The 24453-nt window shown below is 42.7% G+C and overlaps 2 protein-coding genes across 2 annotated transcripts in view; one reads left to right on the forward strand and one right to left on the reverse strand.

Moving 5' to 3' along the window:
- The window catches only part of SLC38A10 (solute carrier family 38 member 10), a 94900-nt gene extending 77781 nt beyond the window's left edge, over nucleotides 1-17119 (forward strand). The window contains exons 12-16 of the mRNA XM_032209236.1: nucleotides 8074-8241; nucleotides 8450-8866; nucleotides 9809-9910; nucleotides 13108-13284; nucleotides 13678-17119. Coding sequence (XP_032065127.1) covers nucleotides 8074-8241; nucleotides 8450-8866; nucleotides 9809-9910; nucleotides 13108-13284; nucleotides 13678-14780 — 1967 coding nt within the window. The 3' untranslated portion in view covers nucleotides 14781-17119. The remainder of the gene's footprint in view (nucleotides 1-8073; nucleotides 8242-8449; nucleotides 8867-9808; nucleotides 9911-13107; nucleotides 13285-13677) is intronic.
- Nucleotides 17120-18066: 947 nt separating this feature from the next.
- Nucleotides 18067-24373, reverse strand: NDUFAF8 (NADH:ubiquinone oxidoreductase complex assembly factor 8). The gene is made up of 3 exons (XM_032209237.1): nucleotides 24003-24373; nucleotides 21224-21334; nucleotides 18067-19130 (listed from the first exon to the last, which is right to left on the reverse strand). The coding sequence occupies exons 1-3, from the start codon at nucleotides 24081-24083 to the stop codon at nucleotides 19107-19109; spliced, it is 216 nt and encodes a 71-aa protein (XP_032065128.1). The 5' UTR covers nucleotides 24084-24373; the 3' UTR covers nucleotides 18067-19106.
- Between the last annotated feature and the right edge of the window lie 80 nt (nucleotides 24374-24453).

Below are 24453 nucleotides of genomic sequence, written 5' to 3' on the forward strand. Positions count from 1 at the left end.
AGCTGGAGAAATTTACTGTATTTTTGGAGTGTAAGACGCACCAAGATTTTGAAGAGGCAATTTTTTAAAAAAAAGTTTTTGCACTCTGCAGACCTCCCAAAAACGGCCCATTTTTTGCAAAAATGGGCCCTTTTTGTCAAAAAAAGGGCATGCATAGCCTTTAGGAGGCTTGTAGAGTGCTCCTGGAGGCTTTGGGGGCAAAACTCGCCCTGTTTTTCACTGATTTTTGCCCTCCCCAGCCCCCAGGAGTACTCTGGAAACCTCCTAAAGACTATGCACCGTCATTTTGATGAAGGGGGCGAGGTTTCAGGAGGCCAAAAATGCTGCACCCAGATTTTTAGCCTTTTTTTTTTTTTGAGGGAAAAAGGTGCCTCTTATACTTCAATTTTAACTCTAAAAATTACCACCAGACCAATAGTGGCAACAGATTACAGAAAATACATGCATGCACACCAAACAATAAACTTCATTGGTGTTTACCGCAGCATCTTTTCTCAATAGACAAGCATCAAAAATGCTACTTCTTTCCCTTTGCTAGTTAAAAATAAGCATACGTATATTTTCCAATTAACAATTGCTGTGTATCCTCTCTTGTTTTTTTTCTTTCTTCAAAATATGAAAAGAGTAAAAACCTTCTTAATATGTTTCTCTCCTTTTATAGAAATCAGAGCATTGATAATGTCAGAGAAGAGGCGATGTCGATTGATATTGTGGGATAATTGCCTTCATCTCTGGCACATAAGCTGCAGTTTTGCTTCATTCATTCATTCATTCATTCATTCATTCATTCATTCATTCATTCATTCTATTTCTATAGGCACCCCTCTCAGTCAATGACTCTGGGTGGCTTACAATTCAAAAATATATTACAATTAAAAATACCACAAACATTTTAAAGCAGAAGAAACATGTTTTGTAGGGGATTGATTGTGAGAAAGGAGCTTTAATTTTTCTTACTCCTTGCCTTACTTTGTCCTTAACATCTTTTCCAGTGCAAATGATAAACCTCTGCTTCTACAGGCCAGCCTAATTTCCCTTGCTTTACAACAAAAGATAATTTCTGAGCCCAACCCAGTTGCGTTGTTTTTTAGTTAACTGTTTCTTTAAATTACACATTTGGTGAAAAGCCTTTCACCTTAGTGTTCCATTTCTATTCTCCAGCTTACAGGTAGTCCTCAACTTACAGCCATGTGACCATACAAAGTTACAACGGCACTGAACAAAGTGACCTATGACCGTTTTTCACACTTACGGCTGTTTCAATATCCCCATGGTTACGTGATCGAAATCCAGAGGTTTGGCAACTGGCTTGTATTTATGACGGTTGCAGTGTCCCGGGGTCATGTGATCGATCACCTTTTGCGACCTACTGATATACAAAGTCCATTGGGAAGCCAGAATCACTTCACAACCATGTTGCTAGGTTAACAACGGCAATGATTCATTTAACAACTGTGGCAAGAAAAGTTGTAAAACGGGTCAAAACTCATTTAACAACTGCTTTGCTTAGCAAAGGAAATGTCAGGCTCAATTGTGGTCGTAAGTTGAGGACTACCTGTACTGAAGAACACGAAGAGGTTTGTCTTTGAACTTTATTGGAATTATGCCGGGATAAATTGCCAGGAGCCCAAAGCATAGCCGTTATATTTTTCTCGCAGGGAACTCTTTAAGCGGGATATTCCAAAATAAAGTCAGCTGCCATTGTGGCTTTGGAGGCCACAAAGGGCATCCGAATATATATTTTTTCCTCCTGCAGATCTGAATCGATTGCAATGCCAGGTAGCGCAATCCTCATCTTTCCCGGGAGCAGAACTGCTCCCCTTGTCAAATTCTTGGAGAGAGGATTGGAAAAGCTTTTAGGGTTGCTCACTCATGATGAGGTTTTATTGCAGCCGAGAGGGATGGGGTTGGTGTGCCATTAAAATAAAAGTGGATGCTTCCAAAAACCCCATGGGAAAAGTCCTTCCCTCACCCTGCCCTAATGCAGTCGGAGGAGTAGCTAGGGTTGGCTTGGTGTGGGAGCTATCGTTCAGCCACCGGTCCTTGGGTGCACTCCCAACATTTGGGGGTTTTCATCTCTTCCCCCCCCCCCTCTTTCTGCCTAACTCTTCCTGAGCCCCAAGATCTTCCCCCCCCCTGCTGTTTTTGCAAGTTAAGAAGCTTTTACAGCCTCTCTGCCTTTTTTCCTGTCAAGCCCAGCACCCCTCATAAAACATTAAGAGGCACAACATTACTGTAACATTATCCAAAGGGACCACAAGGGCGACTCTACAGTTTCAGTGATTATTACACATCCTGGGCAAAATGTTTCTCTCCAAACCACATATAGCCCCTTATAGATTTTCCGAGCAGCATGAGAGGCCGTTAATTCACGCCCTGATGATGAACTTAATTTTGCTTCCTGCTGAGAAAATGACGGCTTTGAGGCAACTTTGTCTTATTACAGAGTGGAGACCTTTTTTTTTAATCTCTTTTTTCCCCCTTTTGTTTTGCGCTGCATACATTTGTGTGTGTGTGTGTGTGTGTGTGTGTGTTTGTGTTTGTGTGTGTGTTATATGCAAAGCCAGAGGTTTAGATACAAGCTTACTAGTTATGTTCCACACTGTTGAACACAACTGGAGCATTAATAAATTAATGCCAAAACCCCTCCACCTTATCAGATGGGAATAGAAAGCTGAAATAAACAAGGAATATGCCGTATCTATTCTGCTTTTCCCGGCGTAGCTGCCGTTTAGTCAAATGACCTGGAGAAAAATCAGCTTGTGACAGACCAACCTTCTAGGCCAGGTGAAAGGATCATGGTCCAGGTGATAAAAGTTAAATTCCTGATAGAAGCTGCCAGGTTATTTCAGAAGCTGCTGAAATGAAGATTAATCCAGGGCTTGCCACTAAACCCTGAATTTAAAAGGGGAAACATACATGTAACATGTGTTCCCTTTTTAAATCGGCAACTCTCTGACTGTGGCTGAAAGCTGCTCCAGGTCATTTGGCTGCAGAGCAGTCCTGCTGTGAAAAAATGGGAAAGATAGTGTCCATTCCCTGTTTCTTTCGGCTTTCTATTCCCCTCTGATCAGGTGGGAGTCTCTGGCATTAATTCCTTAAACGCTTCAACCACGGGGTTTTCCAGCGTGGAATGCAACTAGTATCTAAACTTCTGGCTTTGCAGCTGTATTTCCCCCCTCCCCCCCCCCCCCCGAGTTATTGGTAATCAGGGTTTTGGGAAGAGAGAAATGTCCTTGTAAAATCTGCACAACTACAAATTTCGACACGTATTACATCAAATCCACTATTTCTGTTTAAAGTCAGTTCCTTTAGACATAGTGGGGGTGAAGAAAACTTGGAGGTTTGCATGCAATGCATTGTAATGGCTCAAAACTGCTGCACTCTGGGTTTTGTGTTTTTTTCCTACGTGGCCCGTCGAAGGGAAAGCATATGCTACTGTGATTGAAAATTGCATGCTACGTAGATCTGAGTTATGAAACAACAGTATTCCCAGCAGCATCCAAATCTACATATATGGTTTGAAAAGTGGGGTTTTCAAGGTAGGGTTTCAATTGGCTGTTTGTAAAGGCCATGCTAGCTTGATTTTCTGGGAACTGTAGACCCAGTGGTATGCTGGAGCCAGCTCATACAGGCTTGCAAGAGCTGATTGTTAAATTTGCTGGAATTCTGCGAGCCACTTGAGAGCAGAGCTGAGTCACAATGGAGCATACTGATTAACTGTTCAGTGGCTAGTAGCGAAAACACTGTGGCGGCAATGGATGTGGAGAGCCAGTTGCTAAACATTTACCAGCATACCACTTATCTAGACCCAATATATATTTGGAAAGTACCAACTTGGGGAAGATTGATGTACGTGGTTTCCTCCCCCCCCCCCGCCCCAATCCCTTGTGTGGTTTAGCCTTCTTAGTCTGGGTTGGACTTCTCGAGTCAGAGAACAACTTTTCAATCTTATGCTAAGCACTGCCAGCAGGGGTGAAATCCAGCAGGTTCGACAGGTTCTGGAAAAATTTTGAGTAGTTTGGAGAGCCGGCAAATGCTACTTCTGGCTGGCCCCAGAGTGGGGTGGGAATGGAGATTTTGGAATATCCTTACCCTGACACAGCCACCAAACCAAGCCATGACCACAGAACCAGTAGTAAATTTCACCACTGAGTGCCAGTCTAATTGCCCATTAATATTTGTCCCCATCCTTTCCCCCCCCCCTTTTCTTTCTATTCCCAAAGTCCAGATGCAGGCAACTTTTTTAGCTGGGTGCTGCCATTGGGGCATATGAAGCTGAAGCAAATGAAATTTGAGGATGTTTTTAATTTTCTTTTTAGGGTTTGGGAAGGCTTATGAAAATAGGTGTGACAAGTGATTTACTGCATTTGCTTTTCGCAGAGAATTGTAAAAGCGGTAGACATTGCCCTGTTGAAAATTACCATTTTATTGCTGATGTTGCTGAATTCTGGGATCTGCAAAAATATTTCATAAGTGGCCCAAGGGCTGTAGGGTGCCCACTCCTATATGGTCCCTAAATGGTATGGATAGAACTCAGCAGCCTATCTAGCAAGGATAATGAAAACACAAGGATTTCATATTAAAAGAAAATGTATTATATCCTAATGTGTCACATAAGAGCTTCCCGGTTTAAGGACATTAAGCAGAGCCCTACAGGATTCTGTCTACATTTTCTCTGAAGAATCTGGAGCTTAAGGCGGGAAGAGATCTGACTCTCAGCGCTTGCTATTCTGGTGAGTGGATGTGTGAGGCAGCTGCTCTTACTTGCTTTCTTGAATCTTGCAGTAGGTAAAGAGTGGTCTTGCCTTGAGAAATGACAGATTCGACATATATTTTAGCATCAGATCCAGCATTTAGAAGCCATTGTGCTTTAGGGGAAAGTTTCCCAAATTATTTGGACAACGAGCCATACCAGGCCTTAAGCCTACATTGTCTTACTTTTGGCTTTCAATTTATCTAAATCAGGAATGGGCAATTAATTTTCTCCAGGCATACCATGAGAAACTGGAACTGTTGTGGAGGGCGAACCAACAGGGCTGTGAAGGTGCATTGGCACGCACATGCACGGTATATATGTATGTATATAGCATGTGTTTATGTGTGTTTGTGTATGTGTCTGGGTAGATATACACTTTCTCTTGAGAGCAGGCAACAGAATTTCATTTTTAATGTGGGCCAGTGTGCTCACAGTAAAAAAAATGACAATAATAGTTATTTTACATACAGAAATTAAGAGAAAAAAGTAGTCACGTTTAAAATAAAAACAATCCAAGTGGGCCAAACAGGGGCAGCCAAAGGGCTGATCTTTGGCCCACTTCTAGTCCTGATTGTAAAGTTCAAGGTTTCCTATGTCCAGTCATGTCTAGGGAGTGATGCTGATCTCTATTTCTTAGCCGTGGGAGCTAGCGTTGTCCAAAGACGTTTTCCATAATCATGTGGCCAGCATGACTATACGCCAAAGGCGCATGGAACACTGTTACCTTCCCACCAAAGTGGTACCCATTTATCTACTTGCATTTGCATGCTTTCGAACTGCCAGGTCAGCAGGAGTTGGGGCAAATAGTGGGAGCTCACCCTGTCATGTAGTGGTCGGGTCTCGAACCCGGGCTGTCAGCTTTCCAGCAGACAAGCGCAGCATTTTTAACCACTGAGCCACCATGCTTCCTTCGCTCTACATTACTTGCCATTGAAATCACAACATCCCCAACATATTCTGGGACCCAGGGACAACCAGTCACGCTAATTTCAGCAAAAGACATTGTGGAATTGTTGTAGCTACAGACTTTGGTTTGTGTTTGCTGCTTCTTGCATTTCTGGAAATATTGGTTACCTTTCTTCTATTGTGACTGTCAGACATTCATATTGTCCAAATACAAGTCAGTTTCTATTAACTTGCAAGCATCACAAAAAGTCTCTGGAGTCATTCTAATTGTGCCTTGTGCTGGTGCTTTGCTAATCTGCCAGGTTCCAAAGGACTACAGGTTCTAGTTTAATTGTGGTCCCTGACAATGTTCAAACAGTTTTAGAAACCCAAAGGTTTTTAATCACATGTACCCTAGGTAATGTTTTCTTCTACCCATCCTCTTTCCCCGATAGGTTCTTTTGAACAACAACAACAACAAAACAAACAAACAAAAACAGGGCTATAGTTTCCTCATTCATTTGCTCCTTGTTGCCTGTTGGTCTCTAGCTAATCTGAGCCTCCAATGACTAAACCAGCCTTCCCTAATCTGGGTTCTCTCCAGAAGTATGGATTTCAAAAATTTTCCAGCCAGGGAAGCCGTTGTTGAAAATTCTGGGGGTTGAAATCCAGGCGCATAGCAAGAGCCCCCAAGTTAGAGAACGCTAGGCTCCACTTTCCCCAAAATGAAGTGTGTTCTTTTAGACTAAGTTGTGAACAAGAGAGAGGGGGGGGGAGGAGGGAGGGGGAGAGAGAGAGAGGAATGAGGAGGATGCAGCTTGAATGGAGCACATCTTTCCCCAGGGCTCTGTCTGTGGAAGATGGAGCCAGCTTGGCTTGGAAGTAGGACTTTGGCTGCAATTCTTCAGCTGCTTTGCTCTCTTGCATTTGGTCTCCCTGACAATGCTGAGGCAGCTGCATGAAGCCAAGCCCTCCTGTCTTCTCTCTCCACCTCCCCATGTTCTGTTCCTGGCACCCGTGTACCTGTTGAAGATCATCTGCCCCAGTTGGAAGGTGTGTGGGTGGAGGGAAAGTTAATGTTCACAAGGAGCCGAAAATGAAAATGGGACAGGGTGGGGAAGGGTGTTCACATAAAGTGTGAGAATGACTATTTCAGACTTCGACTCTGCAGGAAATGCTTGGCGTGACTTCAGCTGCCAGAAGTGAGGGAACACTCTGAACTGCCCTGTGCGTGTGCGTGTGTGCATGTGTGTGTAGAGCTAACTCCTCAGGCTCTTTTGCAATGTAGACCCCTGATAATGGGAGATTTAGTCTTCCTGTTCTCATTTACTCACTTAAAAAAAAAGACTTTCAAGGTGAACATCTATGGCTTTGGTTGGATGGGGGAGAGGTTAGATGTATTCTTAACTCTTTAGTCAGTTAAGCAGCTGGAGGTGAGAAGGCTCTGCCCCATCCACCTGCAGAATTTCAAAACCCAGGAGTAGGACTGTCACTCTTCCTCCTTGCTGCAGGCTGCTTTCCTGCAGAGAGCAGTGTCAGGCTTTTAAACTGGAGGCATAATTGGGAAAGCCTGAAGCCTCTTCTGTGATACCCTGCCTCCTGTTAATTCTGGTTTTAGCAGAGTGCCTGCCTGTATCTGCAAGCAGGGAGAGATGCTGGCAATTCCTACAGCAAGAGGCCTGAATAAACAGGCCCCAGACAGCCTTCAACTGCCTCCTTTCTTCACTCTGCCTTTCTTTCTTGGTTTTCTCCCTTCTGGGGATTTCTCTTTGCTCTCTACCTCTTTTGCTTCGGTTGTAAACCAACTCCTCCTTAGTATGTTTCTTCCAGGTTTGCTAATTCCAGCAGGTAACTTTCCTTGGCCATGCCTAGCATCTTCACACACTGCTTATCATGCATAGCATGTAAATGAGCAAGAGCAATGCTGCCATCTAGTGTCCACTCATCCCAAACAGCAGCATTTTGTTCTAACAATCCAACGCAATTATTTCTGTGTGCATATGTGTGTGTGTATGTGTAAAAAGGAGAGCTGTGATTACTTTTCCTAACTTCTCTCTTCTACTATAAAATGGAATGGGGTGTGTGCTTAAGAGAGAGAGAGAGAGAGAGAATTTGATTAGTGTCACTTCTTACACCTAAAGAGTCTCTTGCGTTTGCCCTCAGACTCATTTTTCTCCTTTTCCTTATGGAAGAAAATGGCAGAACAGTAGTGTATAGATGGGGAAGATGGCACGGGGTAAAAGGGAAGGTTGCCTCTTCCCAAGCATAACTGATAACATCAAACTAACAATCCGTTTTCTACGGTAGTTGCACTTTATTAAAAACTGAACACGACCGAAGATATTATAGCCACAAGAGAGAAGGGGGAGCTTGTTTGTATGGCAGATGGGAAATATGTGTCCTTAATCGTTTCTAACCATGCTTTGCAGATCAAGACCCTGCAGTTCAAGAAGTGGCTGATAACCGTGACAGACCCAAATTGGTGAATGAGAAAGAAGAGGTGGAACAACCACAGATCAAAGTCCCCATGGATGTGCCTAAGAGAGAGGACAAGGAGAAACCAAAGGAGGAGGTACAACTGGACCGGCCTGATCAAGGTAGCGTAGAATTAGAACTGGAAAGAGGCTGGAAATATTGAATTCAGAGAAGCAACAGATCCACAACTTGTTCCAATTTTCGGTTCCCATTTATTTGGTCATAGAGCACTGTAGACGTCACTTTATAAATATGTGTGAATTGTACTTCACCAAACGTGTTGCTTTCTGTGCCGTTCTTGATTGAGAGCCTGTGTTTCTTTTCATGCAGGCTTTGCACAACCTGTGGGAGAAGCCCATCGCCATGAGCCACCAGTACCACGTGATGGGGTAGCAGTGGATGAGGGTCAGGACCGGGAGGAATCTGAACAGAATCGGCCACCAGCAGACAAGGATGTCCTAGTAGAGAACAATGCTGTAGTGGAGAAGGAAGACCTTAAAATTGTTCCTAAACAAGCCGATGAACAGAATGGCCAGAAAAAGCTGGAAGACCAGCCCATAAAAGACCCCAAGGCAGCGCCAGAGGGGGTGGCACACAAGGAGGATCAGTCTCCTCACAGAGAGGGTGAGCTAGAGAAGCAGAATGAGAAGAGAGACAAGGCCCTGGGTGGGAAGAACGGTGCCAATTTGCAAGCAGCCGAACGTGGCAAAGAAAGAGTAAAATCCATGGAGAAGGAAAATGAACCACGTATGTACTTTTCTCTGCTTCTTTTGGTTCCAGGGAAGTTTAACGTATTATTTGGTCTTCTGAGATTTAGCATTTATACACTTGACATAAGTTATTACAGAAATTGATTGGTGCCATGGAACGCTTGGAAGAACTGCAAAGCCACACCCAGCCTGAACTGCTAAAGTCTGAGCTGGGCTTTTCAGGCATTTTTTTTCAAAATTCCTATTCTATATCGACCAGCCCTGTTCACAGCTGTTTCCTTGCCACAAGGCTTCTATCTTTTTATTTACAACGTCCGCCTTGTGCCAGTGTTTCCCCCCTCATCCTAGCTTTTACTAAAAGAAAGAAGTCTACTTCTGCAATTAAAAAAAAAGAGTGGATTTTATATCTCAAGAAAAATAACTATGAATTGCTTTGCTTGCACTTAAAAAAATACTTATGTGTAGGAGGAAATGTAAAATCTTATACCAATGAATTCCCAAGTTCCTGCTTGCCCTGGCCTAAAAACCACATTTTTTCTTTGGTGGGGGTACCATGGAAGAGCCGTTTCAGCCATTGTTTTGGGAAAGAGGATGTGCTGAATTATTGGCCGTGGGAGATCCTGTGGCTTGGCTCTTGTGCAGTTCTTCACTTCTTTGCTAAGCATCAGGTGCTGATGACCATTCTGGTCATTGGGGATTTAGGGCCAAATCTTGACAGGTGCCTCATTGCATAAGTGTCCCATTGCATTGCTCTCCAGGGCCAGGGCTTGCATTTTAATAGGCTTAGGCAGTTAGCAGTGGTCTCTTGCCAGCAGGCTATAACACTGTTAAATATTATTTTTAATGACTTTTCCTTCGGCAATCTAGTTGGATAGAAACTGCAAAGAGAATGGAGGGGGGTGGGCAGGGACAGGGGCAGAGAACATCTGTCATTTTCTTTGCTCCATCCAGGAAATATCTGTGTGTTTCTTCTTTTCAGATGATAAAAAAGAGGTCGTTTCTTCAGAGAAGTTTGGTCCAGCCCAGACTGAGGCGAGAGAGGTTCGTAATGCAGAAGAGAAGTCCGAGAGCAAGCTCGAGGGTAAGCATTGTCCTTCCTCCACAGAGCAGATGTGTACACATATGCGCGCGCGCACACACACACACACACACACACACACACACACACACAACTGAGATTACCATCTGCTTCCCTGAAAGCCTTTGGTGTGCGGGTGTTATGTTGTATACGCCCAGGCCAAATTCTTTAATTTAATTTAATTCTTTATGAAGGGGAAACTAGATAAAAGCTAGACTGCAAGGCCAGGCAATCTTGTCTTGAGATAATCTCAGAAGGTGTAATGTGAGGCTACAAGCACCAGAGCACCAGTGCAATCCTGTCACGTTGGTGAAGGGCAAATAAGCACCTCTTGTAGAGTCACTTGCTTGTAACGGAGCCACAATCCATTTAAAACTACAGGTTCCCTCTCCCTAGCGCTAGTCGTTCCCGACTCTAGGGGATGGTGCTCATCTCCTTTTCAAAGCCAAAGAGCCAGCACTGTCCAAAGACGTCTCTGTGGTCATGTGGCCGGCATGACTAAACACAGAAGGAGCATGGAACACTGTTACCTTCCCACCAAAGGTGGTCCCTATTTTTCTACTTGCATTTTTACTTCCTTTCGAACTACTAGGTTGGCAGAAGCTGGGACAAGTAATGGAAGCTCACTCCGTTACGAGGCGCTAGGGATTCAAACCACCGAACTGCCGACCTTTCTGATCGACAAGCTCCGTGTCTTCACCACTGAGCCACGGCATCCCTAAAACTACAGCAGAGCCTCCTCAACCAGAGTCCCCACTTCCTCAAAATAGTTGGGATTGTATTGGGGGTGCATCTGAATAGGCAATATTTTAAAACGGAGCAGTCTCACTTTTCTCTTCTTTTTTTTGTTTTTCCTCTTTCTTCTCCCCCTTTTCAAAAGTCGCCAGCATTAGGAGAGCTGTTGGGCTTCAGAAGCTCTTCCCTTGTCAGTCAAAATGCAGTCTGACAACTTAAAACATAACCTCAAATCAGGCTCCTGGTAGACGCCCTCAAATTCTTGTTTTATATATATTGTATGACTGTGAAGGCCATAGCAGTAGTTTTCCTAAAAATAGTTTTGGTCTTGCCAGTTCTCTTGTGTTTTGAACACTCCTATATACATTTTGTTCAGCAATCCTCCAGGCATATGAAAATGATTTTCTCCCCTTGCCAGTCACAATCTCCTGATTTCCCCAGACTGTTTGCCAATGGGGTTAATGCTAAGACAAACTGATTATTACTTTATATCCCTTTTCTCTCATCTGCACCCCTCCCGGCAATTAACTTTACATTAATTTCTTCCCCATTGTCTCGATAAATTTAATGTGTTTATAAGTTGCTAGTAAAAGATCGCCAGGTTGCTGATATATAACTGGTTGTTCCAAAATCCATTTGCTTGTTCCGGAAGAGAATAGTTCTTTCTGAACTGTCTTGTGGAGCCCAAAACTGTTCTGAGCCTAGTAATGCCTATGACGTTCAGTGGAGCAGCCCTTGTATGCTAAAGTAAGCATTTCTTGTTTAGTTTTAGTGCAGGTAACAACCAGGGCTCTTCCAGTGGGTTATAAGAACTCTTAGATGCATTATATCTTCTGCATGGAGTAAGAATGAAGTGGCTGTGAACTCTGAGGAGAAAAGAAAGATTAAAAAAGAACCAGGTGCCCCTGTAGTAAAGAGAAAAAGCTGCATTTAAAAGATGTGAAAACTTGATGAGAGCAAAAGGGCAAATTTCCCCCAAATTAATTTCCAGATACGCTGGAGTTATAGTTCCTAGAATTCCTAGCCTTTTGTGTTTTTCCGTTGCCTTCAAGATCCCACCTATTTCCTGTTTAAAATGCAGTCTTTTCGGCAAGAAGTTTCCCACCCCTGTTTCCACTCTGATTCAGGTGACTCAGGACACAGACGAACCCCCAAATGGCCCCAAGGAGTTTCAGAGTGCTAACAACCAACTCTCAGAGTGCTAAGAATACAAATCCTTCCATTCCCCACCAGTTAAAAACCAAAGAAGCTTCTTGGATGAGAAGCAAAAAGTTTTTCAAGGGGAAAAAACAAACAAGAATGTCCATTCGTCTCTTTTTGGTGTATGTGGAGGGGGAGGGGGGGGAGGAAGCACCTTTGGGATAACCATGACCTGGACAATTGAGTATCTCCATAAACATTTTGCCTTCAAGACAGTTTTGATTTGTGCCACACCTGGAAACCTCCATGTAGTTTTCTTGGCAACTTTTTGGGAAGCGGCTTGCCTTCTTCCTAAGGTTGAGAGAGAGACTGGCCCAAGGTCACTCAGCTGGTTTTGTGCCTAAAGCAGGATTCACACTCTTCTGGCTTCCAAGATGATTCTCCCCTTTCATCATGGCTAGTGAGAATTCTAGGAGCTGCGATCCTAACTCATGGAGGACACCAATTTGGGGGAAAGCTGCTATATAGAAAGCTGCTTAGGATATTTATATATGTTCTCACTTGCTTTCTATGAAACAGCAGTGACCACATTACCTAAGAATGGAAAATTGCTCTAATTAACACCCAAGTGAAACAGGAAATATTCCTAGACTGCTTGGGAGGGCAAGATTGTCCCTTTTAAGTCTACTTCTTTCCCTATTCTTGCTTTACTTTTTAATAAATCAGAACAGATACTAAAAAGTAACATTATAAAATAACAAAAAGGAAAAAAAATGACGCCATACTGTAATAATGAAACGTAGGGATCCCCATGCCTCTATAGATGTGGGTGTCTTTATAATCATATAGGAACGTTTTACTTAAAGGTGTATTTCTTTCTAAGTCCAATTCTTTTGACTATGTGACTGTGAGAATCCTTTTGTTTTTAAATTCCCACTTTGCCGGTTTTTACTTTGCATCATTCTAGGATGTGTAGTTTTCTGGGATTATTACTTGATTTCCCTTTGGGACAAGAGTTCCTTTTCTGCTTATTTGCATAGTATGCTGTTGAACTTCATGGTGTAGTTCAAGACGATTCAGGAATGCCATAATAATTATCCTTTCTAGCCAAGCCTTTCTAGAAGGTGATTGGGAAATCCGATTTCTTGAGGCCAGTTCTTAAAAATGAGCATGTTACCTCTAGATTAAAGAAGCACAGTGTATATGCAAATGTGGCAGAGACCATAATAAGCACGGGGGGGGGGCATCCTAATTTTCTCCTTGAAGATATACAGTAGATCCCATGGATAGATTCCTTCTAGCCTCAGTTTCTTCCTCCCCTCCAGGAGATGAGGAGAAGCAGCTAGACCATGCCGTCCTGTTGCAAGTGATAAAGGAACAGCAGGTTCAGCAAAAGCAACTCTTAGATCAGCAGGCAAAATTGTTAGCAGTGATTGAGGAACAACACAAAGAGATCCACCAGCAAAGGCAAGAGGACGGAGGCGAGGAAAAGCCAAAGCAAGGTAAACCCCACCCACACAAACTAATACCCAAGTATTGTAGAAAGTTGCTTGTGGAGCTGTTATAAAATCTGCTCAGAGAAATATCCCTTCTCCAGTGCCCTCTGCAAGCAATAGATTAAAAGCTCTCGTTCTCCATGCATCCCAGCCCTTGTTTCAAAACTATAGGAAGACTATAAACTATAAACAGAAGGTACCGCTTAAGACACATGCTTATACCTTATTTATAATTTCACAATTAATGCAATAATTTTGGTAGTCAGATGTAGTGGGGAGGGTACTGAGTGACTCTCCAAGGGCCTCTGGGTAAACTGTTTTGTTGGTGATAAAGAGTTTTCTAGCTTGCTAAATTGTGTATATAGTAACTGAGAGCTCTCCACTTCTCCTTTCCAATAGAAATCCAGCTGGAACATGGCCTTGCTTTGACCAAGAGCAAAGAGAGAGATCACCTTGACAACAAAATTGAAAATGCTCCCAAGAATATACCAAACGAAAACCTGGGTCATCCTTTGCATCTGCCTGAGAACCAGCCCCAAGATCCTGAGGAAATTAAAAGGCAGGAGGACGCTGGTCCAGGAGACTTAAAGCCTATACGAAACAAGTTAACAGAAATTCCTCCTAAAAATGTTATGGCTCAAATAAACGATGAGGAGAAAATCGTACACCACCAAGCTAATGCAAACCACAAAGAGAAGTTGGAGCCAGTCAGGAGTGATTCACAGATAGCTAGGCCTGATGGACCCCACCAGGAAAAGCAAGCCAAGTCTGAAGATTTGATAGGACAGAAGATTCAAGGGGCAGACAACGTCGAGAAGAGAAAAGAGGCTGTGAAAAGGGCTGAAAGCCAAAGGGAGATACCAGAGGTAGCCAACATCCATGGTGCGGAGGGAAAGATTCCTCGTAGATCTTCTGACACGGAGTCCCTTGCCAAGGAGGTCAAAAAAGACTTCCATGATCCAGACATTCCACTCAAACCAAAGATTGCTGATAACATACCAGGGAAATTGGAGGTCCAGGAAACTGTGAAAGGTGGGGAAAGACAGATCTTACCTTTGGACCAGATTGACAGATTACAGGGCCAGGGGGCCAAGATTAAAGAGAAGACGGCCACTGAAGCCCATCATCCACAGCTAGGTAATGCCAATGATCAAAGGCATGATTCAGAGAGAGAGCAAAGGATCCCAGAGAGCTTGCAAGAAGCTGACAGTGACTATATCTTACAGGGAGATGTAATTAGGCCAGAGTCCAGGGATTATGAAAAGGCCAAACCCAACAGAGACCTCAAGCTACAAGCAGACCTGGACCTGCGCCGCAAAAGGCGAGATCTGGAAGAAGAGGTGGGAGGTGTAATATTTGGACTTAACCCCGTCCCAGATGTGAAAGTCAATGACCTCCGTGGTGCATTAGACACTAGGTTCAATCAGGCAGCAGAAGGGGCCCAGAAAGCCCTTCACAGCCGACAGATTAAACAGATACCAGTGGGTGAAGAGGAGGCATGAAAGTCTCCACACTCTGAGGAAATGTAGGAATCTACCAGCTGCTTAAAGGTGTCTGTTACGTGGCTAACTGCCATTGGTGTTTAACCCTTGGCAACCCAGGTCAACTGGCTCCATCTGAACTGAGCTCCGGTGACTGAGCACTGTTGGCTCTGGGGGAAAGAGGAATTTCCATGCTGCCAGCCAATTTCATTCTTCAAAATGGTCTCTCCTCACGCTGCTGGTAGCTTGTGTGCAAAACCCAAGGTCATCTATTTTCTGGGTTCCAAAAACGCTTTACGCTCGCCATCTTTCCAAAGAAGCATGTACATTTTTAATTCCTTTTGTTTAATTTCTGTGTCTAGGATTAGTCTGTTGCCTTATCTGTTATTTTATCTTGTTGGAAAATCCCTTTTATCGAATATGTGGACATTGCCCTCCCTTAAATTAATGTTTGGATTTTTGTGTTCTGCCGTTTGCTAAATGGGTTGATTTGGCTTTTGGAAATGGTTTCCAGAAGATGAAAGTAGTTCTGTAAACGTCTGAAAAGGGAGCATCTCTTCAAAGATAAATTCTTAATATGGACTTGATTGCTAACAAGTGCATTTTGACAGCGACTTACAAACTGCTCTGATCTTCTTCAACCAGGTCCAGTATTAGCAATAATAAAAGTAACTTTTTTTTTTCATTTTTGGTTATCAAAATATAGGTCTGTTTTTAAAAAACATACCTGTCTTAAGTGCATTATGAAACCATATTGTGCATAAAAGCTTTGCAAGATGCTTAAATGAAATTATTTCAAGGGGGCGCTGTCAGAGTAGGCCATCTACCTCTTTCCTCCATTTTATAAGTGCATATAGGGTAACTTAAAGCTTGTCCCCTATATCCCTTCCACTTTTTCAGGAGACTCTCAAATGTGAAATGTTAGTCGTGTCCTAGAGTTGGCAAGCTTCGACATTTGAACACGATTTGTTCTAGGTGTCCTTAACAGTCCCAAGGATTGTGTTAACAAATGATACACCAAATTTAAGCTCTTAACATTTGATCGTCACTAATATCCAAGGATATTTGGAAGTTGGGCATAAACAGTTAATTATTGAAGTCAGTTATCAGTTTACATTCCTAGAACAAGAAGGGAGAATTAAAGTGGATGTTGCTTCTGGAGTGTAGCTTGGCCTGCAACATGAAACTGAGATTGGGGGATGGGGGGGCAATGCCATTGTCGTATCTTTCCTGTCAAGCGTATTTGCTGTATTTCCATTCAGGGAGACAGAGAAATGTGGCTGGTACCACTTGACTGTTGCAAGGGGCATTTTTCCTTGTTACAAACATTGTTACTCTAATAACTTTTCCTCAGGCATCTTATTGGTCCTGTCTGACCATCATAATAAACTGTGATTTTAGGTGATTGTAATAAACTAGAAAGGGCCTTCAGTTTACCTATAATCCCCTCCCAAGCCTTCTCCATCAAAGGCCACATGGTGTTTGGAAGCTTGAGCTTCTGTTTGGTCAATTAATTTCCAAAAGAAATTATGGTCTTTGTGTATCAAACTATGGTTAGCGCTGTCATGGCTCAATGGAAGTGATGGCTAAATGAGAACTAGAGATTGCAAATTCTTTGCAAGCCATATTTGAGAATGATATATGTGGTGGATTCATTATCATCGTGCTAAACCAGGAATAGCCAAGCTGTTTTAGTCATTGTGGACTACAAAACCCATAAACTCAATCAGCATGACCAATTATTACAGGTGTTATAGTCTAAAAAAGCTTGCAAGACATCAGTTCGTTTATTGCTGGGTTGAGAGCAAGGTTTCCTAACTCCAAATCCCCAGATGTTTTGCTATTCTCCAAATTGGCTGGGCATCTTGGAATTAAAGAGGCCAGAGAGGGGGAGTTGGTGTTGGTTGGGGAAAGACAGATTCCACACGACCATTGAACAGAGCTGCCCAAAGCACAATTACAATAGTTTGTGGTTGGATCGCTGTTACTTCAGTATGTAAATATTTATTTTACTAATTTTTTTGTAAATATCAGCCAAATTGCTTTAATACAAAGGGTTATGAACGCCCTGTCATGGTTTCTCTGGCCACAGTGTGACTGTCTGCTATAATTGAAGGACCAAAGATACTTCTGGCATTCCTCCATAGAACGACTCAAGGTTTTTTTTTTTTAAACAATCCCATCTCCAAGCAATTACAAAGAAAGACACAAGATGGAAGGCGGCAGCCCTGGATTTCATCTGGAATTCCTCACTTGCTGCCACAGCAAAATGTCCAATTTCCAGTGTTGTACAATGACCAGTCCCAGGGATGATAGCTAACCTGCACAAATCAATAATAAAATAAACCTGAAGCATTTTACCAGAGCCTCTTTTTTTTCTTATTGGAAATAGCTGGTTTACACACACAGGACACCAAGACTGCTCAGTTGGAGACAATTTACACACGAACTCCCCGTGGAGATTCGAACCCTCACCACCCTCCAGGCCTTCCGCAAAGCCCTTAAAACCTGGCTGTTCCGACAGGCCTGGGGCTAAAGAGCTGTTGCCCCCGTCTTGAATGGTATGACTGTTGTGTGTTTTAAATTATGTATTGTTATGTATCGTTTATTTTTTTATTTTTTGTCTGTAACCCCCCCCCCCCTTCCCTGATTTGATTTGTTAGCTGCCCTGAGTCCCCTTCGGGGGAAAAGGGCAGCATATAAATATAATAAATGAATGAATGAGGAAAAACCTATTGATCCCGATGCATTTTCTAGCTTTTACACTCAAGTTTGATTTTGGATCCATCAACAAAACCCACTATTAGCTTCAAGTAATATTATTACCGTAATCACCCTCATGAAAATGACGTTCCCAGCCAGAGTACAATCCAATTATTTTCTGAGACATGGTCATAATGAATTGACAGATTTGTAAAAGATACCGATATATGATATTTAATACCGTATTTATCTGAAAATAAGACAGGGTCTTATTTTCTTTTGAATCCCAAAATAAGCGCTTGGCCTTATTTTCGAGGAGGGCTTATTTTGGGGGGGGGCTTATTTTAGCGCATGTGCTCAAAAGCCCAATTGGGCTTATTCTCTGGGGAGGTCTTATTTTCAGGGAAACAGAGTACTTTCATAAACTTTTTTCCCGCATGGGCAGTGTTCCCTAACTTCCCCAGGAATTGACCAATGAACCAGCTTGTTGCCTGAGCCTGACATTATGGGACGCGAGTAACTGGCCAAAGATCAGCCAGCTGGTTTTCATGTCTAAGTTGGGACTAGAATTCAGAGTTTCTAGCTTTCCAGTCTGGGGCCTTAATCACTAGACCAAACTGCTTCCATTTAATATTTTCATAAACATTCATTCATACAAAGACAAACATTTGTGTTTTGTGACCAAATTTGCATTCTAGAAATCCACCTAGTTGATATTTGTCTCTAGATCTGATCAGAGTCCGACAAATCACTTAGGAGTTTTAGAAACTCTGGAACCTTAACATGGAGGCCTAGTGTTCCTAGCCAACCAAGAGGTACAGTTCTGTCCCAATCTTCATGTTGTTACTAGTCAGATTTTGAGCTGTTCCGTGGAACCTTGGCACATATATGAAAACACATTTTGGTCCTTAGGCAATTTCACTGATTAGATTTTTTTCCCCAAAGCTTTAGTGAGGAAATTCATATTCCGAAGGGAAATCAAATATTCAAAGTTGCAAATATCAGGATTTTTTATATACCATAACTGGATATTTTTGGGTAAATGACCAATGACTGTTAGGCAGTTGGCCACGCTGGGCTTTCTTTGCCCCAGATCTTCAGGAGCCAGAATTAACAATATATATAAAGTAGCTTAAGCAAGATCTACAGGAGTATCTTATTTTATTCCTGTAAATAAGAAGGGAATTAGTAAATCCTCAGGGCAAAATTGGTACAAGTAGCTAATTTAACAGACATTCCGCTGATAGGAAAAGGCCGCTGGTATATTAATGTCATATTTTACCAAAGGGAACCTGACATATTTGCTATTAGAAACTCTAACATTACAAAAATCTGAATTAAATGGTATTTATATATTTTCTGGCTTTATACTTCTCGGCATTGAACTTTGCCTCTTGCCACTCTGAAAAATTATACTGTTCATCCCATGTTTAAATTAAACCCCCCACACACTGAGTTTTACATTTTAAAAGTTTCCCAGAATGTGCTTACAGTACACACATGGATAAATTGAAAAGCCATTAGCTCTTGGCACATTGGGAAATATTCCATTTCTGGACCTCAATATAACGACAGATGGAAAAGTTCTTTATTCTTCTGTGCTGAAAACAACTATAAATCCCAGATTTGCCATCAGTATCCATTTCAAGTCTTTACATTCTTTTTTGCCTGCAAAGAAAGATCAGTTTTGTTAGAAAGAATATTAAGAATTATGTAAATATATTCATATCAATATATCCTGTAGCATAAGGCCAATGAGATTTTGAAATGGATCAGTTGTCTGCTATCATTCTTATAACAATTAATTAATTGCAAAGCAAATATGGTATAGGTAGTCCTTGACTTACAACCATTCATTTAATGACCGTTCTAAGTTATAATGGCATTGGAAAAAAGTGATTTCTGACCAATTTTCACACTTAGAATCGTTGCAGTGCCCCCCTAGTCATGTGATCAAAATTGGAGAGCTTGGCAACTGGCATGTATTTATGACAGTTGCAGTGTCCCGGGGTCATGTAACTGGCTTCCAACAAGCAAAGTCAATGGGGGAAAATCAGATTCATTTAACAACTGCAGTGATTTGCTTAACAATCATGGCATAAAAAAATGTTGTCAAATGCGGAGCAACTTACTTAAAATCTCATGCTTAGCAATGGTGGTTATGGGTCACAGACTACCTGTATATCTAAATATTTAGATTCTCTTAACTTCCATATTAAAAGAGGTAAGGTCCCAAAGAAAATCAGTTTTTTTTTATCATAGTAGTTTCTTTCAGAAGTTTCTTTGGCCAAACTAAGCCCATGATGGCAAATCTATGGGGCGCATGCCACAGGTGGCAAGCACAGCCCTCTCTGCAGGGATTGCAGCCGTTGTCCCAGCCCAGCTCCAGCACGCATGCGTGTGCGCCTCCCACTGGCCAGCTGGTCTTCAGGTCTCTGCCAAGGGGCGCATGTGGGGGAAACGCGTGCACATGCACGGGGCAGGGTGCATGCACAGGGGGGGGCACTTGCATTGCATTTTGGGGCCTCATGCAGCGCCGTGTCCCGTTTTGGCTTCCAGGTTGGTGCAGGAGGCATTCCAGGCCCAAAATGGGGCGCAGGGCACCACACGAGGGTTCCCCACACCCAGTTTTGGCCTGGAAAGCCTCCTGCACCAACCTGGAAGCCAAAAATAGGCAAAGGTATGTGTGGCTCATACATGGGGGAGCGTGGGGTGTCGCGCATGCATGTGTGGAGGTGTACATGCATGGAGTGTCGCACATGCATTGCATTATGAGTGCGGGCTCGCTTTTGGCAAGTGGCGGCAAAAAGGTCAGCCATCACTGAACTAAGCTACAATGAAATGAACAAAATCCCACAACAGCACCAGCAAGTTTCAGATAAGTTCACATGATTCTGTTGTGTAATACGGTTTTCTAGCAGCAAAACTGATTAGCAGACCTCTTGCCAACCCTTGAATTTCAAATACAGGCTGTCCTCGAATTACAACCATTCACTTAATGACTGTTTGAAGTTACACCGGCACTGAAAAAAAGTGACTTTGACTGTTTTTCACATATACGACCGTTGCAGCATCCCCATGGTCACATGATTAAAATCTGGATGCTTAGCAACTGACATGTATTTATGACGATCGCCGTCTCCCGGGGTCATGTGATCCCCTTTTGCGACCTTCTGACAAGCAAAGTCAATGGGGAGCCAGGTTCACCGCGTAACTAACTTAACATCTGCTGTGATTCACTTAACAACTGTGGCAAGAAACGTCATTAAATGGGTCAATTATGGTCGTAATCCAAGGACTATCTGCATAAACAGATGCCTTCTTACAAGTATGAAGTTTTTGGAAAACACTGAAAGACACTACAGCCTAAAAGCTGTAATAATGCACAACAGACAAGAAAGAACAATTCAGTGGTAATCCTAAAAGAAAAAAAAAGTTCTAGAGCTGCTGATGTCATTTACTACTGAACTTCCTTTCAATTTGTAGGTGCTATAAATTCTTTGCAGCAAGACTGAACTTCTGTTTTAAAAAGGGGGAGGGGGGAATGGAGAGAACTTTAATGTCCTATGCCTGTAAACTAGGATTGTTTCCATGATTTCTTGATCAGCATTCTACATTTCCAGCTACCAAATATAGAAGAGGACAGCACATTTTTATTGTATATTTATATACCTCTGTATTTATAGCATGTTTTGTTCCTAACCAGATCCCAAATGAAAAGTTAACCCTGTGAAATGAAAAACAAAATGCAAACAACTCACAGCTTCTGTGAAGCAATCCATCAGCATTGCAAATTCCTTGGCACACACATCCTTTTTCAAGTTTCCATGTTCAGTAGTATTGGATGCAATACATTTGCCATAAACTGAGGCCTGCAAATATCAGCTCTAATTAGATGCAGACTGCAAGGGACATTAAAACTCTGGTAGACCCTAAGCAAGTTTTATCTTTTTAGGCCTTTACTGCAGTAATAATCCAGGTGCTTAAGAATACAAAGGTATAACCAGAGACCTATATTCTTCAGCAAGTTATAAGCAGTTAGTCAAGTAAGTAGATATGTAATAAATATTATCTCAATTTTAGGATATATGGAATTTTATTTTACTTACTTTTCACATGTCCTGGTTTTGGGGTTTTTTTTGTTTGTAGCTTAAAATATGTTCACAAACAACAAAGATTTAATAGTCCTTAGGCACTGCGTTTATGAGATACCATGGACATAATAATGTACTATCTGGTCTGGGTATGTATTTGGTTTTTCCAATTTGTTCCACTTTGGCTTTTAAGTCACCTAGAGATTTTCTAACCTCTGCCAAACTTTACTCAAAGGAATAGGATTAACTCATACTGTTCTGTCTTACAAGACAATTTAACCTGATAGGAGGAAACATTACCCAGCACAGCAAAGAGAAATGGTGCAGTGCTTTTCCTTTAAAAAAATGGAATACATACAAATACATGCCTGCGTGCAACAGTTCAGAAAGGGACAGGATCCTGAACAGACAGCAGTTACACCTTTCTCGCTCTGTGTCTTTCTTGCTGACATTTATTTACTTCCTTACTTTTGGGACTTATTATATGGCTGCCTCACATAATGACTTCAGGCAACTCACTATCCATAAAAACAGTCAAAACAAAAGTACCCCTCCTTTCAGGTTCCCGACCAAACAACCTCCCAATTCAACCCCATCTTAGTCCAACTGTCACAGCAATAGTAAGCTCTTCATGACCCTCTGGAAGGCTAAAAGGATAGGAATTTCTCATATAGGAGGCTATTCCAATGTAGTGGCCACTGAGGTGTATCTTTGAGGGCCCATCAACTGACAACATTTAAGAGAGGGAATCTAGAATGGATCTATCTCTCTATCATCTATCTCTCCATCATCTATCAATCTATCTATCCTAGTTAGATGGGCAGCGAGAGGCAGTTCTGCCAATCATCCAGCTTTGGTCCATATACAGTGTATTAAAGATGATGATAACCAGCACTTTAAATTACATCCAGAAAATAACTGGAAGCTACTGCAGTTCACACAACCATGGTGTTAATCAGGTGCAGGGCACCTAAGCTGTGTGCCCCTGCATTCTGAACCAGTTGCAACGTCCCAAAGGTCTTCAAATGCATCTCCATATAAAGTGTGTTGCAGTAATCCAAATGGGAAGTGACTAAGGTATGAATGGGTCAGTGGTGGGTTCCTACCAGCGTTACTACCAGTTTGGTGAGCGAGCAAGCGTGTGCGCAATTGAATGAAAAATATTGAGAAAAAAAGGAAAACAAGTGAGGAGCAGCAATTCAAGCTGCTGCCCGGGATCAGCTGGGCTTCAGAAGCTGAAATAAAGGTTAAATATAACCAGGGGTGGGTGAGCAGGCCCACTTTCAAGGGAAGAGAAAACCAGTTCGCTCTCTGTTTGAAGGCAGCACTATCAGTTTGGGAGAACCGGTCCGAACCGGTAGGAACTCACCACTGGAGTGGGTGCAAGTGGTGCACTAGATTAATTTGTGTAAAGTCCTCCCCCTCCAGCACAGCTGCCACCTGCTCTTCCAGGAGGGGCCCTAAATGTTACTCCATCCAGAGTCAGAAATGTCAACTCTGGTTCAGTGGGGTCAGGGTGGAGGAACACAAAGATCCACAACCCTTCTATCTTCCTAGGGTCAAGTTGCAGTCCTTCCCATCCAGGACCTTACAGCTTCTAGGGCACTGAGCCACCCTCTGAACAGCCTCACTTGCCTAGCATGGAAGAGAAGAATTGTATATGAACAGCATACTGATGCTCCAAACCCCATGCAGCTTAAATCTATAAGTCAATGTTTTTCAAACTTGTCAACAAACATTCTCCTTTATTGGTTAAACTTGTCAAATTTTAAGATGGGTGGGCTTCAACTCCCAGAATTCTCTGGACATTATGGGAAATTATGGAGCTCCAAAGCTAGAGAATTCTGGGAGATGAAGTCCATGTCTCAAAAGTTGACAAATTTAAAAAACACTGGGATGTTAAATAGGTGATCAACACTACCTAAAACTCTTTACTCCTTCCCGCCAGGAAGAGCACAACTAATCTAGCTTCCCTTTCCCATATTACTGTTGCTGTCATTACTGATCATCACAGAGTCAGCCAGATGTTCAGACTGGGTTTGGCATGTTTGTTTACCTATTAACTGGTTAGGACTTGGGATAGGCAGATTTGGATGTTTGACGGTGTTACAGGATGGAATACTATTATTATTAATTATTATTGATTATTATTATTACATTATTATTCTCTCTTTTGTTCATTAAACTGAAACTCAGTCAACTGAACATTTACAAATGTGTCACAAATACCATTGACTGGTGCTAATGGTTGATACGGGTTGCTGCCAGCATCCTAGGTATCATCCAAGTAAAATATTCTTAAAATAGTATATTATCATTATCATTATTATTATTGTCATCAACGAACAGATTTTCTCCAGGACGGTTTCCCCTAAATGCTGATTGAGTGGGATGAGGTGACGGGGATGCTGCTGCCCTTGCAACCTGCCCCTTCCGGACCCCCTACCTGCTCCCCACAACTCGCCAGCAGCTCAGGGAAGCGCTGCACCCTCGCTCGGACGCGTTCCCAGACTGCTCGACTGGACATAACCGGAAAAGTAAAAGCCAGCCTCCCCAGCTATCGGCTAGACGCGGCCATAACCAGGCCCCGAAGCAGCTTCCTTCAAGAAGCAACACTTTTTCAACCGCCCTTCGCCTCTCCACCGTCGGCCTGGAGCTGGGCCTTAAACCCGACCCCGCTTTCCTTCAGGGGGAACGGCTCCACGCTCCCTGTCCTCTGATTGGGTCCCGTTCTGCGCCAGAGGCTTCCGATTGAACGAGAAATGGAAAGCCACGGGCCGTGGCTCTCGCCGTTAGCTGGCGGCGTCTGATGACGACAGCGGCAGCTGTTTGCCGAAGCACGTGATTGGCTGGATGGGGATATGGTCGCCATTCGATTGGAGTACTTGGCGCCCCAG

The sequence above is a fragment of the Thamnophis elegans genome, chromosome 2 (assembly GCF_009769535.1).
Source record: "Thamnophis elegans isolate rThaEle1 chromosome 2, rThaEle1.pri, whole genome shotgun sequence".
Classification (NCBI taxonomy): domain Eukaryota; kingdom Metazoa; phylum Chordata; class Lepidosauria; order Squamata; family Colubridae; genus Thamnophis; species Thamnophis elegans.

Bases quoted from the DNA above. Each gene is read 5' to 3' on its own strand.
- NDUFAF8 (XM_032209237.1), bottom strand. From the start codon at position 24,083: ATGTCCAGTCGAGCAGTCTGGGAACGCGTCCGAGCGAGGGTGCAGCGC. The intron at 21,335-24,002 runs GTAGGGGGTCCG...TGATATTTGCAG, and splicing joins TGGCGAGTTGTGGGGAGCAG to GCCTCAGTTTATGGCAAATG. The intron at 19,131-21,223 runs GTGAGTTGTTTG...CTTTCTTTGCAG, and splicing joins TGGATTGCTTCACAGAAGCT to GCAAAAAAGAATGTAAAGAC.